The 13162-nt window shown below is 44.0% G+C and overlaps 1 protein-coding gene across 2 annotated transcripts in view; it reads left to right on the top strand.

Annotated features, from left to right (window-relative positions):
- Positions 1-13162, top strand: part of PRR5L (proline rich 5 like) — a 59201-nt gene that overhangs the window by 26938 nt on the left and 19101 nt on the right. For both annotated transcript variants that reach the window (XM_075754733.1, XM_075754732.1), the window contains one exon: positions 12061-12118. In XM_075754733.1, the coding sequence (XP_075610848.1) occupies positions 12061-12118 (58 nt within the window). The remainder of the gene's footprint in view (positions 1-12060; positions 12119-13162) is intronic.

The following is a 13162-nucleotide window of genomic DNA, read 5'->3' as shown; positions in this document are numbered from 1 at the left end:
GGTATTTTTTTGCTCAATGTTAAAAGGACTAACTTGGCATCTGTAAGACTTAGCCTGAAGTAAACTCTTGGTGCTGGCAAGCCATGAGACAAACTGTAAGATAAAGGCTGTTGTAGGAAATGAGCTTTTTTCCCTGCTGTGAGCTAAGATACAGACTTATTTCTCATTTTAGACTGACAGCACATGGCAGTGATAAAAGATACCACGCCCTCCTGAATGTCTTTACTTAGAAATCCTTGGGTTGTGGTGTGGGGAAAGACTATTATCAGAGAATATTAGAATGGAACTGAATAGAATAGAATCCTAGACAGGTTGGGGTTGGAAGAGACCTCCAAGATCATCTAGTTCCAAACCCCTGCCATGGACAGGGACACCCTCCACTAGACCACGTTGCCCAAAGCCCCATCCAACCTGGCCTTGAACAGTTCCAGGGAGGGGACATCCACAGCCTTTCTGGACAACCTGTTCCAGTGCCTCATAGTGAACAATTTCTTCCTAATATTTAATCTAAATCTACCTTCCTTCAGTTTACAACCATTACCCCCTGTAGTCCTATCACTACAGTCCCTCTCCAGCTTTCTTGTAAGCACCCTTTAAGTATTATAAGGCTGCTATAAGGCCTCCCCGGAGCCTTCCCTTCTCCAGGCTGAACAATCCAAACTCTCTCAGCCTGTCCTCATAGGAGAGGTGCTCCAGCCCCCTGATCATCTTCGTGGCCCTTGTCCTCCCCCTTTCTTGTACTAAGGACCCCAGAGCTGGGCACAATACTCCAGGTGGAATCTCACAAGAGCAGAGTAGAGGGGCAGAATCACCTCCCTCGACCTGCTGGTCACACTTCTTCTGATGCAGCCCAGGACACGGTTAGCTTTCTGGGCTGCAAGTGCACATTGCCAGCTCATGCTGAGCTTTTCATCAACTAACACCCCCAAGTCCATCTCCCTGGGGCTGCTCTCAATCCATTCTCCGCCCAGCCTGTAGTTGTGCTTGGGATTGCACCAACCCATGTGCAGGACCTTGCACTTGGCCTTGTGGAACTTCATGTGGTTCACATGGACCCACCTCTCCGGCCTGTCAAGGTCCCTCTGGATGACATCCCTTCCCTCCAGTATGTTGACCACACCAGCTTGGTGTCATTGACAAAGTTGCTGAGGGTGCACTGAATCCCACTGTCCATGTTGCCAACAAAGATGTTAAACAGTGCTGGTCCCAATAATGACCCCTGAGGAATGCCACTCATCACTAGTCTCCACCTGGACATTGAGCTGTTGACCACAACTCTTTGAGTGTGACCATCCAGCCAATTCCTTATCCACCAAGTGGTCCCTCCTTCAAATCCATGTTTCTCCAATTTAGAGACAAGGATGTTGTGTGGGACAGTGTCAAATGCTTTGCACAAGTCCAGGTAGATGATGTCAGTTGATCTTGCCTTATCCACCAGTGCTGTAAGTCCATTGTAGAAGGCCACCAAATTTGTCAGGCATGATTTGCCCTTAGTGAAGCCAAGTTGGCTGTCACCAATCACCTCCTTATTTTCCATGTGCCTCAGCAGAGTTTCCAGGAGGGTCTGCTCCATGATCTTGCTGGGCACAGAGGTGAGACTAACTGGTCTATAGTTCCCCAGGTCTTCCTTTTTTCCTTTTTTAAAAATGGGGGTTATGTTTCCCCTTTTCCAGCCAGTGGGAACTTCACCGGACTACCACGATTTCTCAGATATGATGGATAGTGGCTTGGCCACTTCATCCACCAGTTCTCTCAGGACCTGCAGATGCATCTCATCAGGTCCCATGGATTTGTGCACCTTCGGGTTCCTTAGATATTCTCAAACATGATCTTCCTCTACAGTGGGCAGTTCTCCATTTTCCCAGTCCCTGCCTTTGCCTTTTGCAACTTGGGTGGTGTGGCTAGAGCACTTGTTGTTTAAGGCTGAGGCAAAAGTCATTGAGTACCTCAGCCTTCTCCATACCCCAGGTAACTAGGTCTCTCATTTCCTTCTGGAGAGACCCCACGTTTTTCCTAGTGTTCCTTTTATCACTGATGTACCTATAGAAGCTTTTCTTGTTGCCCTTGATGTCCCTGGCCCATTTAATTCTGTCAGGGCTTTGGCTTTCCTAACCTGATCCCTGGCTGCTCCGACAATTCCTCTGTATTCCTCCCAGGCTACCTGCCCTTGCTTCCACCCTCTGTAGGCTTCCTTTTTGCATTTGAGTTTGTCCAGGAGTTCCTTTTTCATCCATGCAGGCCTGATTTCCTCTTTGTTGGGGTGCATCGCTCCTTGGCTTATGCCAAAGAAGGGCTGGCAATATTATTTCACTTGTCTGTTGGATTCAGTTTCACTGCTGATGCCAGCTGATTTACGGCAATACTGCTGCCATGAAAATGAGCAGAGTTGAATCAGGCTGCTGATTTGCTGAAATATAACCTTGAAAGAAAAAATAATGGTTTCAAATACTTCCTTTGGCTTGTTGTGCTCATCACCTCTGACATGGAGGAGGTGATGGGAGCGGGTCACCATGATGGGGAGTGGAATGGAAGTGTATCTTTTGGCAGTGACTTCCTCCTCTGTCTGTTAAAGCCTCCTGAAAAGCTATCCCAAGAACCAAGTTTACTGTTCTTAGATTGAAATGGACCTGAAGGATTTGCTCTTGTGTGTAACCAGGCAGTTTTAAACATCCTAGCAGCAATTAGAGCAACTAACTGGATCATGTAATATTTAGATGTGATAAATTGACTTAAATGTTTTCCATTTCTTATGCCACAGGACTTGTAACAGGAGCCACTAAGATAGTTTTTAAAATCACATTTTCCATTGTTTTAAGAGTTCTGGCTCTTACATTGTGTATATTTAATACACACACACACACACAATTTTTCTAGCCACTGAAAATTTAAGACTAAAGTGGAGCAGAGCTTTTATAATGAGACAAATTTACCTTTGTGAGCAATTTGACTTGATTACTCACAAGTCCCTTCACCAACACTCATGGAAATTACCAGGTTTTAGCTCCTGAAGTTGCTAAAGGAATGATTAGGAAAAGAATGGGGCTTAGGCAGTCTTTTGCTGTTACCAAACGGTCATCATACCAGAGTTACTGAGTCTGTTTTGTATTTGAAAGAGAAATGTAATTCCTGTAAGGGTTTCAGTGGGAACTCAGATGCTTCATTCTGAAGGAGATTTGTGTTTATAAATCTGCTGCTTTAGCAACCCTATTATATATACAAGCCATCTCCTTGGATCAGAGTCTGAGTGTAAATGCCAGATAGTTGGGACTTGTAATATTTGCTGCAGATCTGCCTTGAAGCAATGTTTCATGCTCCAGATTTTCCAGTTCTGACTTTGCCCGTGAACTGATCCGATAGTTTCCTGCTGCTGAAAGGGGGCAGTTTGTATCCACCCCTCTACTCAGCAGGGCACCATCTGCTCTCACTGCTGGGTTGGTTCTCTGGTGGTGAGCTGAACCACAGCAGGGAGCAATCATATGACCATGGATGGTAAGAGGCTAGCATTTGGAGGAACAGGGTGTATTGGTGATTGGGACTTCTCTGGAGCAGCTGCAAGATCTTTCAGATAAGCTCCCTTCATTTTCATGCTGTCTGACCCTCATGGTTGTAGAGAAAATTTTTGAAATATAAAACTAGTGAGTGTTGATAAATTGATGCATTATCTTCCTGATTCTGCAAACAGCCTGAAACAAAACCTTTGGAAAGGATGAACTGTTTCTTTTCACTCTCTGAGGGCTTGTTAATCTTCAAACTCATGGGGGAAAATGGAAATGCTAGCTATATCACAGCTAACCACTTTAGCAGAACTGCCTGGTTTATGCATATTAACTCCAAACTGTCTCCTCCCAAGGCAGAGAGACCCAATCCCTTCCCAGGCACTGTAACCTCTACCAGCACCCATGGGCTGCAAATGCAGAAAGTCAGATGCCCAGAGTTGATGCCTCTGCAGCCTGACATTTGCTGCCTGTACTGGCAGAGCTGGTAGGTGATGGAGGGCAAGCGGACTGTATTTCCTCATTTAATCCAATGAGAGCTTTGATGTCTTAAAACCAGAAGCTAAGCTGTTACATAATTTCCAGCCTGCTGCAGTGGAGAGCTGCGGGAGATGGCAAGTCCTGACTCAGAATTAGGCCCGGCTTTCTGTTTGTGTGCAAAACCATAGAAACTGCAATGTGTGAGCACCCATGTTGCTGGGGTGTCGAGCAAAGTCAAAATAACAACACGATAATGGATAGCTGTGAAAGTAAGCAGCAGCAGTGACGAGGCAAGCCCAGATCCAAGCCAAAATTGATTTTGTCCTCTCCCTTTAGAGCAGTCAGAAGTGGGACTGGTGAACCTTCCTGGGGACAGAGTCCCTTTTGCTGTAGGTTAGCTGGCTGTGCAAGGCGGCTACAGTGGTAGGGGGAAAAATGCACTCCTCCCTTTACTGTGGGTGGCACTGTAAAGCTTTTGCTTAAGTCCCTGCTGCCTGTCTTTCTGGGACTCCAGCCTATCCAGCATCTCTCATGATGCTTGCTCTCCTTTGAAAGGCTGCTTTGTAAAGCCATGCTGACAGCTGAAAATGCTATGTGTCCGTCTCTCCTGCTTAGTCAAAGAGAAAAATCTGGTGCGTGTGACATTTCTTTCCTTGGTGCCAAGGTTTCTACTTCTACCTGTTTTGTGGCAAGGCAAGGAAATAGTTGTGTACGTTATTGGAGTGATAGTTATTGATGGATAAAGGCAGTGCTTGCTCTTCTCTGGCCAAGTGCTCTCCCATGCCTGCTGGTGGGGGCTGCAGCTCAGCTGCTGCACAAGGGGAGAGAATTCACACTTGGGTGATTTGCAGAGCTCAGCCATATGTCTGCAATACTCTTTTGGGTCAAGCTGGTCTTTATTATTGCATTTCTTCCCTCGCTGGCTAGGAACCCTGTTCATGCAGGTCTGCTAATTATTTCTGCTTCATCTGGCACTTTCTAGGACTGAGCTGTCATGGAGCAGCTCCAGAGACTCCATAGCAACTGCCCAGCTTCGTTATCACGGATGGGGTCACCCGGCAGCTCAGCCCTGTTACTATGAGCCGAGCAGAGGACCTAGTCCTGGGTGGCAGTGGCAGCAGGGAAACCTCCTTTCAGGGCCTGTGTGCATCAGCTCTGTAGATGTGTGTGATTCACTTGAAATAGTGGCTGGTTGCTACCGCTCAAAGCCTTATGTGGGATGGTGTGCCATGCCCTGGCTAAGCAGGGCTTCTGCCCAGAGCAGTGACTTGCCAGTGCAGAGCCAGGGGGCCTGGCCATGAGATTTTCCTATAGCTGCTGCCTCACTGGCATGTTGTGGTCTAGATTGTAGCAGTGCTGCCTACTCAGTCTGCCTGGTCTGCTCACCTTCTTACTCTCCCTGCCTCACTTTCTCTCTTTAAGTGGGCTTTCTTTTTTTATCTGTTTTGAACAAATCTGTCTCTAGAAGAGTCATTTTAGGATGTTATTTCATATTTATCTTGCAGTTTGTTCTGTATATAGGATCGAAATGATCTCTGCTTCTGTCAGTATTTCCTCTCTTTCTAGAGAAAAAAAAAGGACAGAGGGGAATGCTCCAGTTATGAGATGCTGCAACTCACATAGATTTGCATTTTGTAAAACACTGCCAAGAAGTAGGTGGGTGTTTGTGTGCAACTGGCAATAACCTTGTACAAAATGCTTGCCAAGTAATTTTGTGCGATGCTTTTTTTCTCAAATTACCATCAGGAACAGTGGCTATGCACTTGTAGAGCCTGTAGAAGTGTGGTTTAACCCTAGAACACAAAGGCTCAGTTTGCTAGAAGAGGGGGCTGCATTTAAGAAACGCTGTAATGTGTAGAAGAAAAACTGATTTTTTTCACCCAGCAAAATGGGGTCAATTATTTTGAGTTTTCTCTTCATCAGTTTACTCCTGTTCCAAGCTTATGTTTCTGTTTGATGAACTATTATTAATTTGTTAATTTTAATGTGGCTTTTTAAAGGCATACTGGCCATGTTCTGTTTGGAGACATAAAACAAAATTTGTCCATAACTAAATGAGTGTTCATGTAAACTTCCCCCCACCCCAGGAGTTGTGGATTAGTGGGAAATAGTAATATTTTTTGATTAGCAGGAGAATTCCTTTGTGCCTTGCTACACTGCAGAGATATGGCTTTCTGATGAGATGTCAAGTTGCCTGTGATGGCTTCAACCTCCTTGATGTTTTCTGTGGACCTGCTACCAAAACTACATAGCTGCTTTTCACCACCCTTCTGCTTGAATGTACCACCCACAGCAGAGCCAGCTGTGCTAGTGGCGGGGCTATCACCCTGAAATCCTTCCTGTTGGTTTTGCCCAGAGGCCATCACTGCAACCAGGCTCTGGCAGCGTGCTCCTGACACACAACATTTAATTTGCCTCTGGCAAAGTCAGATGGGTACCATTTTGCCCAGAGGGTAGCAGGAGCCCACACAGGAAGGGCCTCCATGGCTCCCGTTGGGGATGATCAGCTCCTGACAAGCTGGAGGGAAGGAGAAGGTGCCCGTCACTGCTGGCACTGCTGGTTTGAGAGGGGAGCCCCAGGTGTTGTGCGTGGGACAGCTTCCACCTTCCGTCATTGTGCTGGGGGAACTGGAATTGTTCCTCTGGGTCTGGAGGAACCAGACCCAGAGGATGGAGAAACTTGACTCAATTTCTCTAACGGGAGGGGAAGGGGAAAATATCTGTGCCAGGAAAAAGAAGGAATTACCTGGAGAGTGTCTACATTTTACAGCATGGCATTTGACTGCCTTCATATTTTTTTTTTCTCAATGATTTCAGTGCAGCTTACTTTACAAGAGTAGCAAGCACATGCACGTTGTGGGAGGGTCTTTGCTGAGGAAAAAATGAAAAGTGATTTTTCTAGAGCTTTGAATCCTGTTTCCCAAAACTCAGGGCATTTGAAAACTTACTTAAAGGCTTTCTCTTAGCTGTACTTCTTGGTGGTATACCTGAAATAGCTGTTGTGGTTTTCTGCACTGAGAAGGGGAGGGTGTTTCAACCTGTGAGATTTCACAAGCTCACTTCTATCTGCCACAAAACATCTCTCTCCAAATTTCTTGACTGCATGTACATGTGTGTATGGAGGAGCTTTGTTTCTCTGCAGTGCATGCTTCACCATAGTGAGAGTAAGGGCAGATTTGCAGCACCTGCAATGAGCGCATAGCAGCCTATGTTGTCCCAACAGCAGGGTAAGGACTTCACCTTGGAGAGCCAGGGAAAGCTGATTTGGGGAGGGGAAGGAATAACTGCCTCCCCAAGTGCCCAGTTCAGCTGTAATTGCAAAAAGGCGGAAGGTAGCAGCTAAACATTTCAAATAAATGCGCCCTTCAAGCTCACTTGGTGTGAGTCTTTATCTGGTCTTGCTTGCAAATAAAAGATTTCTTTTTCCTCTTAGCTCTGTGCCTCTGTGTTGCCTCTGGCAACCAGGGATAAAGCAGTAAAATGAGACTTGTGATCTAGACAAGGTCTGATACAGACCTCCGCTGCAGCTGCATTTATTAGATTGTATTGATTTGTCAGCAAGCCCTGTCAGGTTTTTTAATGAAAATTTACCTGTCTGGCTTGATCTGAGGGGGTAATGTTCAGATTGAATCTATTTCTAAGCCTGTGACTTTAGCAGAAAAGACAGATAAGTAAATTTCCAGAAATATTTTTATGAAGGGGAGAAGGGAAATGAAGTGTGGTTGTTGGTTTTTTTGGGGGGGTTTTTTTTTTTTTGGTCTCTCTCTCTTCCGCAGGAAAAGGGAAAATTTGAGAGAATAATTGAAACATCTGCAGTAACTATATGGAGCTAAGCTTTTTTTTTTTAAAGAAACCTTAAGAATGAGATGATGCAATCTATCTAGCACATGGCATTACTGATAATACATTCATAAGAGTGTTATAAATTCTTTACTACAGGGTAATAATTGATATATCTGTTTTTAATAGATAGAACTATGCTGCCCATAAAGGTATACAAATGCATATTTTGTTTGCTGACATAGCTGTAAAATAAAAAAAAATCTTTACAAGTAGAAAGCATCAATAATACTAACTTATAAGCAAAGTAGCTTGAAAATTGTATCCACAGTGCTCAGGAAGCGTATGTAAATTGAAACCTAATATTCTAGTGCATAGAGAAGGAATTCATATTTCTTGAGAGAAACACAAGAAAATAAGTGTGACACCCTCTCTCTATATATGTGTATATACTTTTTTATTATATAGTAGTTTAAAATGACACAGTATTAAAGACTAGATGTAAATTTTCCCTGCAATATATGAGAGGATTACCTTGAGTTATAGGTTGAAAAATAAAGAATTGAAGTACTTTATTAATGAACTGAAAGCATTTGGAAGAGTTAAAGTGCAATATCACTCCAAACATTATCTTATTGTTCAGGCAGAAAAATATTTACAGTGTAAGTGGGTTTCATTTTTTTCCCCCATCATAATTTTTTCCATTGTAGATTTCTTCCTCACTCTTTTTTCACATTTTTTTGGTTTTTTCCTGGAAGGTCTTTTTTTTGTTGTTGTCCAGAGCCTGACATGTGTAGTCATTTATTTCTGCTGAACAAATCTAAAATTTGAATGGAGATCTCAACAACTTAATATTTCCCTCCAAAGCCTATATTTCTCCCAGAGAATCTTTGCAAAATAGTCACCTTCCATTAGTTGAAAAGAACGTTTGGAAACATTGCAATTTTATGTGGCAATTTTTTTTTCATCACATAAATGTATTTGTCCAACTTGCTAATTGCTGTTGTCATTGCCCAGGTGAAAAGTGTTTTCCAGGCACGTTCTCTTTGCAGCTTATCCATCCTCTGGCAGCCCTGTTCCTCCTGCACTCTGCTGGCAACTCTGGCTTTCTCTTTCTCTCAACCCTAACACTCACCCTAACTGCGGAGTGAGCCCTAGACAAAGCCCTCCAACCATTAAAAATGTCTCACTGACAAGTTCCCTTTGCTTCCTGCAGCTTCCTTTGGCAGCACTTTGTCGCATTGTTAACAATGAATAAATCAGAAAATAGGCTTCTGCAGGAAAAGAATTTAAATTGTTTTATTGGAGAGAATTCCAGAATCCAAAAAACTGCAGTAAGTGGACTTTTTTTCAGAATAAATGTATGGCGCTTTGGCTAAAACTGAGTAAGCTGCCGTAAGCAGGGTGAGATGCGACAGGTCATGGAGGTGGCCTGAGCCTTGGCGGTGCATGTGCTGCTGGAGGTCCTTCCACTCCTGCTAACCTGGGTGGGCACCGTCCCTGCAAGGAGTCAGCAAAGACCAAAGCATACCCTCCTAAACCGACAGCCGTGCACTGCGTGAGGCCTAGAAGCAGCTGCTTTGCTGTCTGCGGTATTGCCAGAGTGCTGCTTCTTACCCATCAGCATCCACAGCTTTTCAACTGCAGTTAGTGAGAGTCATTTGCACACTGTGAGCAGGTTTAGAAGGTCACATGCAAGAGTGCTTTGGGTTCCTGTCTCCACATAGTCACCTATGTGCAGAATAGCAGTTTTAGCATGTTCCTCTGACAAACCAGACTGTTCAAGTCAGCTCTAATTCCTGTGCTGAAATTCCTAGGATTGGTTAATACTGAAATCTTTTTTAGCTTGACTGTACTGCATGGATAGGATTGCTTTTGCACTCTGATAGAGCTAGTAAAGGTCAAAATCTTGTGACTTGGATGGGTGGTTCAAATAATACAGTTTCATCCCATATGTTGCTCCTCAAATGCTTTGGTTTTGTTGTGTAACTAATTTAAATGTTATATTGGGAATAAGACCATACTAAATATTTTTGGGTTTGAATTCTGAAAAAGAGTCACTTGCTAGCAGGGCCAAATTACCTTAATTATAAGCATGACCAGGAATTATTTTTCCCTTGTATGCACTATACAATATTTAACCATTGTTGTTACTTACAGAGCTTACTACTGGTGAATTGGATGGCCGTTCCTCCTTATGTCATGACTGAACTCTGGATACACTATACAATATTTAATCATTATTGTCACTAACAGAGCTTAGTACTGGTGAATTGGATGGCCGTTCCTCCTTATGTCATGACTGAACTCTGGATACACATTAGGGGATGCAGTTGTGGGTTTTTTTTAAAGTAGTGTCTCAAAAGTACTTACATCTGGCTCATTTGAGACAAGTAAGCCATTGTAACAAAACATGAGTTAATGAAGAAGACAATGTCCGTACAGTCTTGTCTTGAGATGAAACTTTTCATGGAAGTTCCCCCTACTATCCATAGCACATGAGGCGACTGGTGAGCTTGTGTGACTTGTCCTTTCTTCCAGGCCTTTTTTGCTGAAATCTTGACAATGATGGCAACGGAAGAAATTCTCTCTGGTATTGCAGCGTCACCCAGCCCCAAACGGTCTCAGAGCTCGCTTTGCGTGAGGTGAAATTCCAAAGCAAAAGGAGTTTCTTGAATTCAGCACCTGATTTTATTAATTTCAGTTTTTTCCTACTTGACAGCTTTTTGAATATAAATTCTCCACCAAGACAATGCATCCAGAGATGTTTCCTTATTGATAGGATGTATGGCAGTCTCTTCAGTCCCTCAGCCTCAACCTACTTGCAAAAGGTTTCTGGAGTCTGTTTGATTAGACACTATTTAAGGAAGAGCCCTTCCTTTTCTACATGTTTGAATGATGTCTGATGCTAATAAGTAGGACCCCCAAATAGCAAGTTTTTCTTTTGTTCTGGAAAGCAAAGTACAAGTGGAGAATGTCACAGAGTAATGTTTCCTTCTTATTATTCCCTTCAACAGTACACCAGTTTAGTATTGCTGCTTCTTGTAGGGAGGATGCAGAGGCGTGCTGCTGTCTTTGCTTGGGGTGGCTTACAGAGTTACCTGCTTGTGTGTCCTGAATGAGCCAGCCTGGTATATGGCTACAGGAGGCAGGTCAGTCATGCAGAGCAGCAGTGCAAGGGCAGGTGTGCGGTACGGCAGCTCATCAGGAGGCCATGGTGGTGGCCAGGCAGTGGTGTAATGGCAACGTCCATTGGGAGTGAAAAAATATGTGCCTTGCTCCTCAGCTAATGGAAGGTCGAAAGGTGCAACTTCAACCTGGTTACCCATTAAAAACAAGAGCTGGAGGATGAACATGAGATAGAGAGAGAGGTCTCTGAATACTGCGCACTACCCTGATACTGAATCCTTTCAGAGGGACAGAAGGCTTTACTCTCTAACATTACTTTCTTTGGTAGGACTGAACCTTTTAAGATGCAGTAATAGTGCGTTATGTGGTGATAGCAGCTCCTTTCTCTGGGATTCTCAAAACTTTTCAGAATAACTGATTCTCCTAGTGCTTGTTGGGAGAACACAAAGGTAGGTGCTGTTTTTGCACCATTCTTATATTTGGGGAAATGGGAACAGAAAGCTTATCGTATATTTAGATGTCCTAAACTGTGAACAAGCACATCGATATCTTGATCTGTCTGGTCCATGATAGTTAAGTTTATCTAGAAAGACTAGCTTGTGCTGCTGCATCTGCAGCTTGAGACTGCATACTGAGATGAACCAGCTGCTCAATATAGCAAAAAAAAATAGCCTCACAGGAAGAGAGTAGGTAGCAATAGAGAAGTAAGGGTTAGGGAGCTGAACTGGTTTACTGTGCAGTCAGGCAAGCACGGAGCTAGTGCAAAGCAAGAAGGGAGTACGAAGTTTTGATAGCATTTGGCCCTTTGATCACCTCCATCATATAGCTGAGGTATAGCTTGTGTGGCTGCACTCTTATGTTAAGAACCATTTTATTTTCTTGACTCCCTCCCTGTGACTCAGGACAGGTCCTTCCTTCCCACTTCTCCGAAGTTTTTCAACTATATCTACTGTATCTGTTGTGTTCTCATTTCTGGCTGAACAAGAGGGGGTTAATAAATGTACAGCATTCACAGTGAGACCAGGTCAGGTGGCGGTGCTGGGACAAAGTACTATGATTATGACTAATCTTTAGATAACTGCATACAAAGTGGATAACATCTGAAAAAAAAATATTCTTCCATGTTTATTTTAAATCTCAGAAAAGGCAAATGCATGTCTCTCTTCTCTCTTGGCAGAACCAGCTCCTTGCGAAAGGCTTGCTGTTTATAGAGGAGAAGGTTAAGCTCTGTGAAGGCAAGTATAGTAAGAAATCCATTTTGGAAGGGAGTTGTGCTTTGATGTTTGGTCAGACAAGATGATTTGCATGTCTGGAAAGCATACAGCTCTTTCTGGTACTGTCTTAGGCTGTCACATAATCTCTCAGGAGCCAGGTTGCACTGCAGCCCTTGTGAGGCTTAAGGGACGATGGGCTGTTTGAATAGCCACGTATCTGCAATACTCCCACCAGCCATGTCTTCATCGTGAGAGCAGAAACATGAGTCTGGTGTGGCAGTTGAACCTGGGCTTAAAGCAGTTCTGGGCTTGACATGGATCCTGTTGCAAAACTGCTGAGAGCTGCCTTCTGCCTTTTATTTCTCAATGTGATTTGCAGCTCGATGTAAGCACAGTTTTGGTTACTGTGTCATGCTTTTGAGAACTGAACTAACAGGCTTTGTGTAAATTTAAAGAAAAAACAGTCACTTGGGTGGCAGTAAAATCCTTCAGGAAACAAGTTGATCACACATGAAGTTCCATTCAAACCACTGGGGTACAGATGCTTGCTACCGCAGGGCCTGTGGACGAAGGCCAGCGTGGCGCAGTGACTCTCAGTGTTGGATGTGTGGGGAGTTAGTCACATTTATTAACAGTTTGCTCAAGTAGAGCAAGCTGTCTAGAGCACATGCCTTTATTCAAAAGTGGGCTGCAGTTTGATTTGACCCAGTTTTGTAGCCTGTGGGGAAGATCCCTTGCTAATCACCAACCTGCTGTATCTGGGTCATTAAATGCTAATAGATACTTCTAATCTCACGTCATTGTTGGTGCTGGATTCCTCCGCACCATTCCTCTCCAAGTGCCTTCTCCACCCAGCCAGCAGGCTGTAGGACTTGGACCCTGAAGGAGCTATGGAGTTGGCAACCTCCTGCTTGGTGCATGCTTCTTTGGCACTGGCCCTGTAAGGGAAGAAAAACAGGCAGACTCACGCATCTTCCTGAAAATGGTACCTACCCTGCCGCTGCCAGCTCTTCGGAATGAGTGCTGTGCAGCTTATCATAGGTTTTGTTTTCTGTATTCATATAA

The sequence above is a fragment of the Balearica regulorum genome, chromosome 5, assembly GCF_011004875.1.
Source record: "Balearica regulorum gibbericeps isolate bBalReg1 chromosome 5, bBalReg1.pri, whole genome shotgun sequence".
In the NCBI taxonomy this organism is placed as follows: Eukaryota; Metazoa; Chordata; class Aves; order Gruiformes; family Gruidae; genus Balearica; species Balearica regulorum.
The sequence above is the reverse complement of the archived record's forward strand: the minus strand, read 5'-3'. Positions and strand labels throughout refer to the sequence as shown.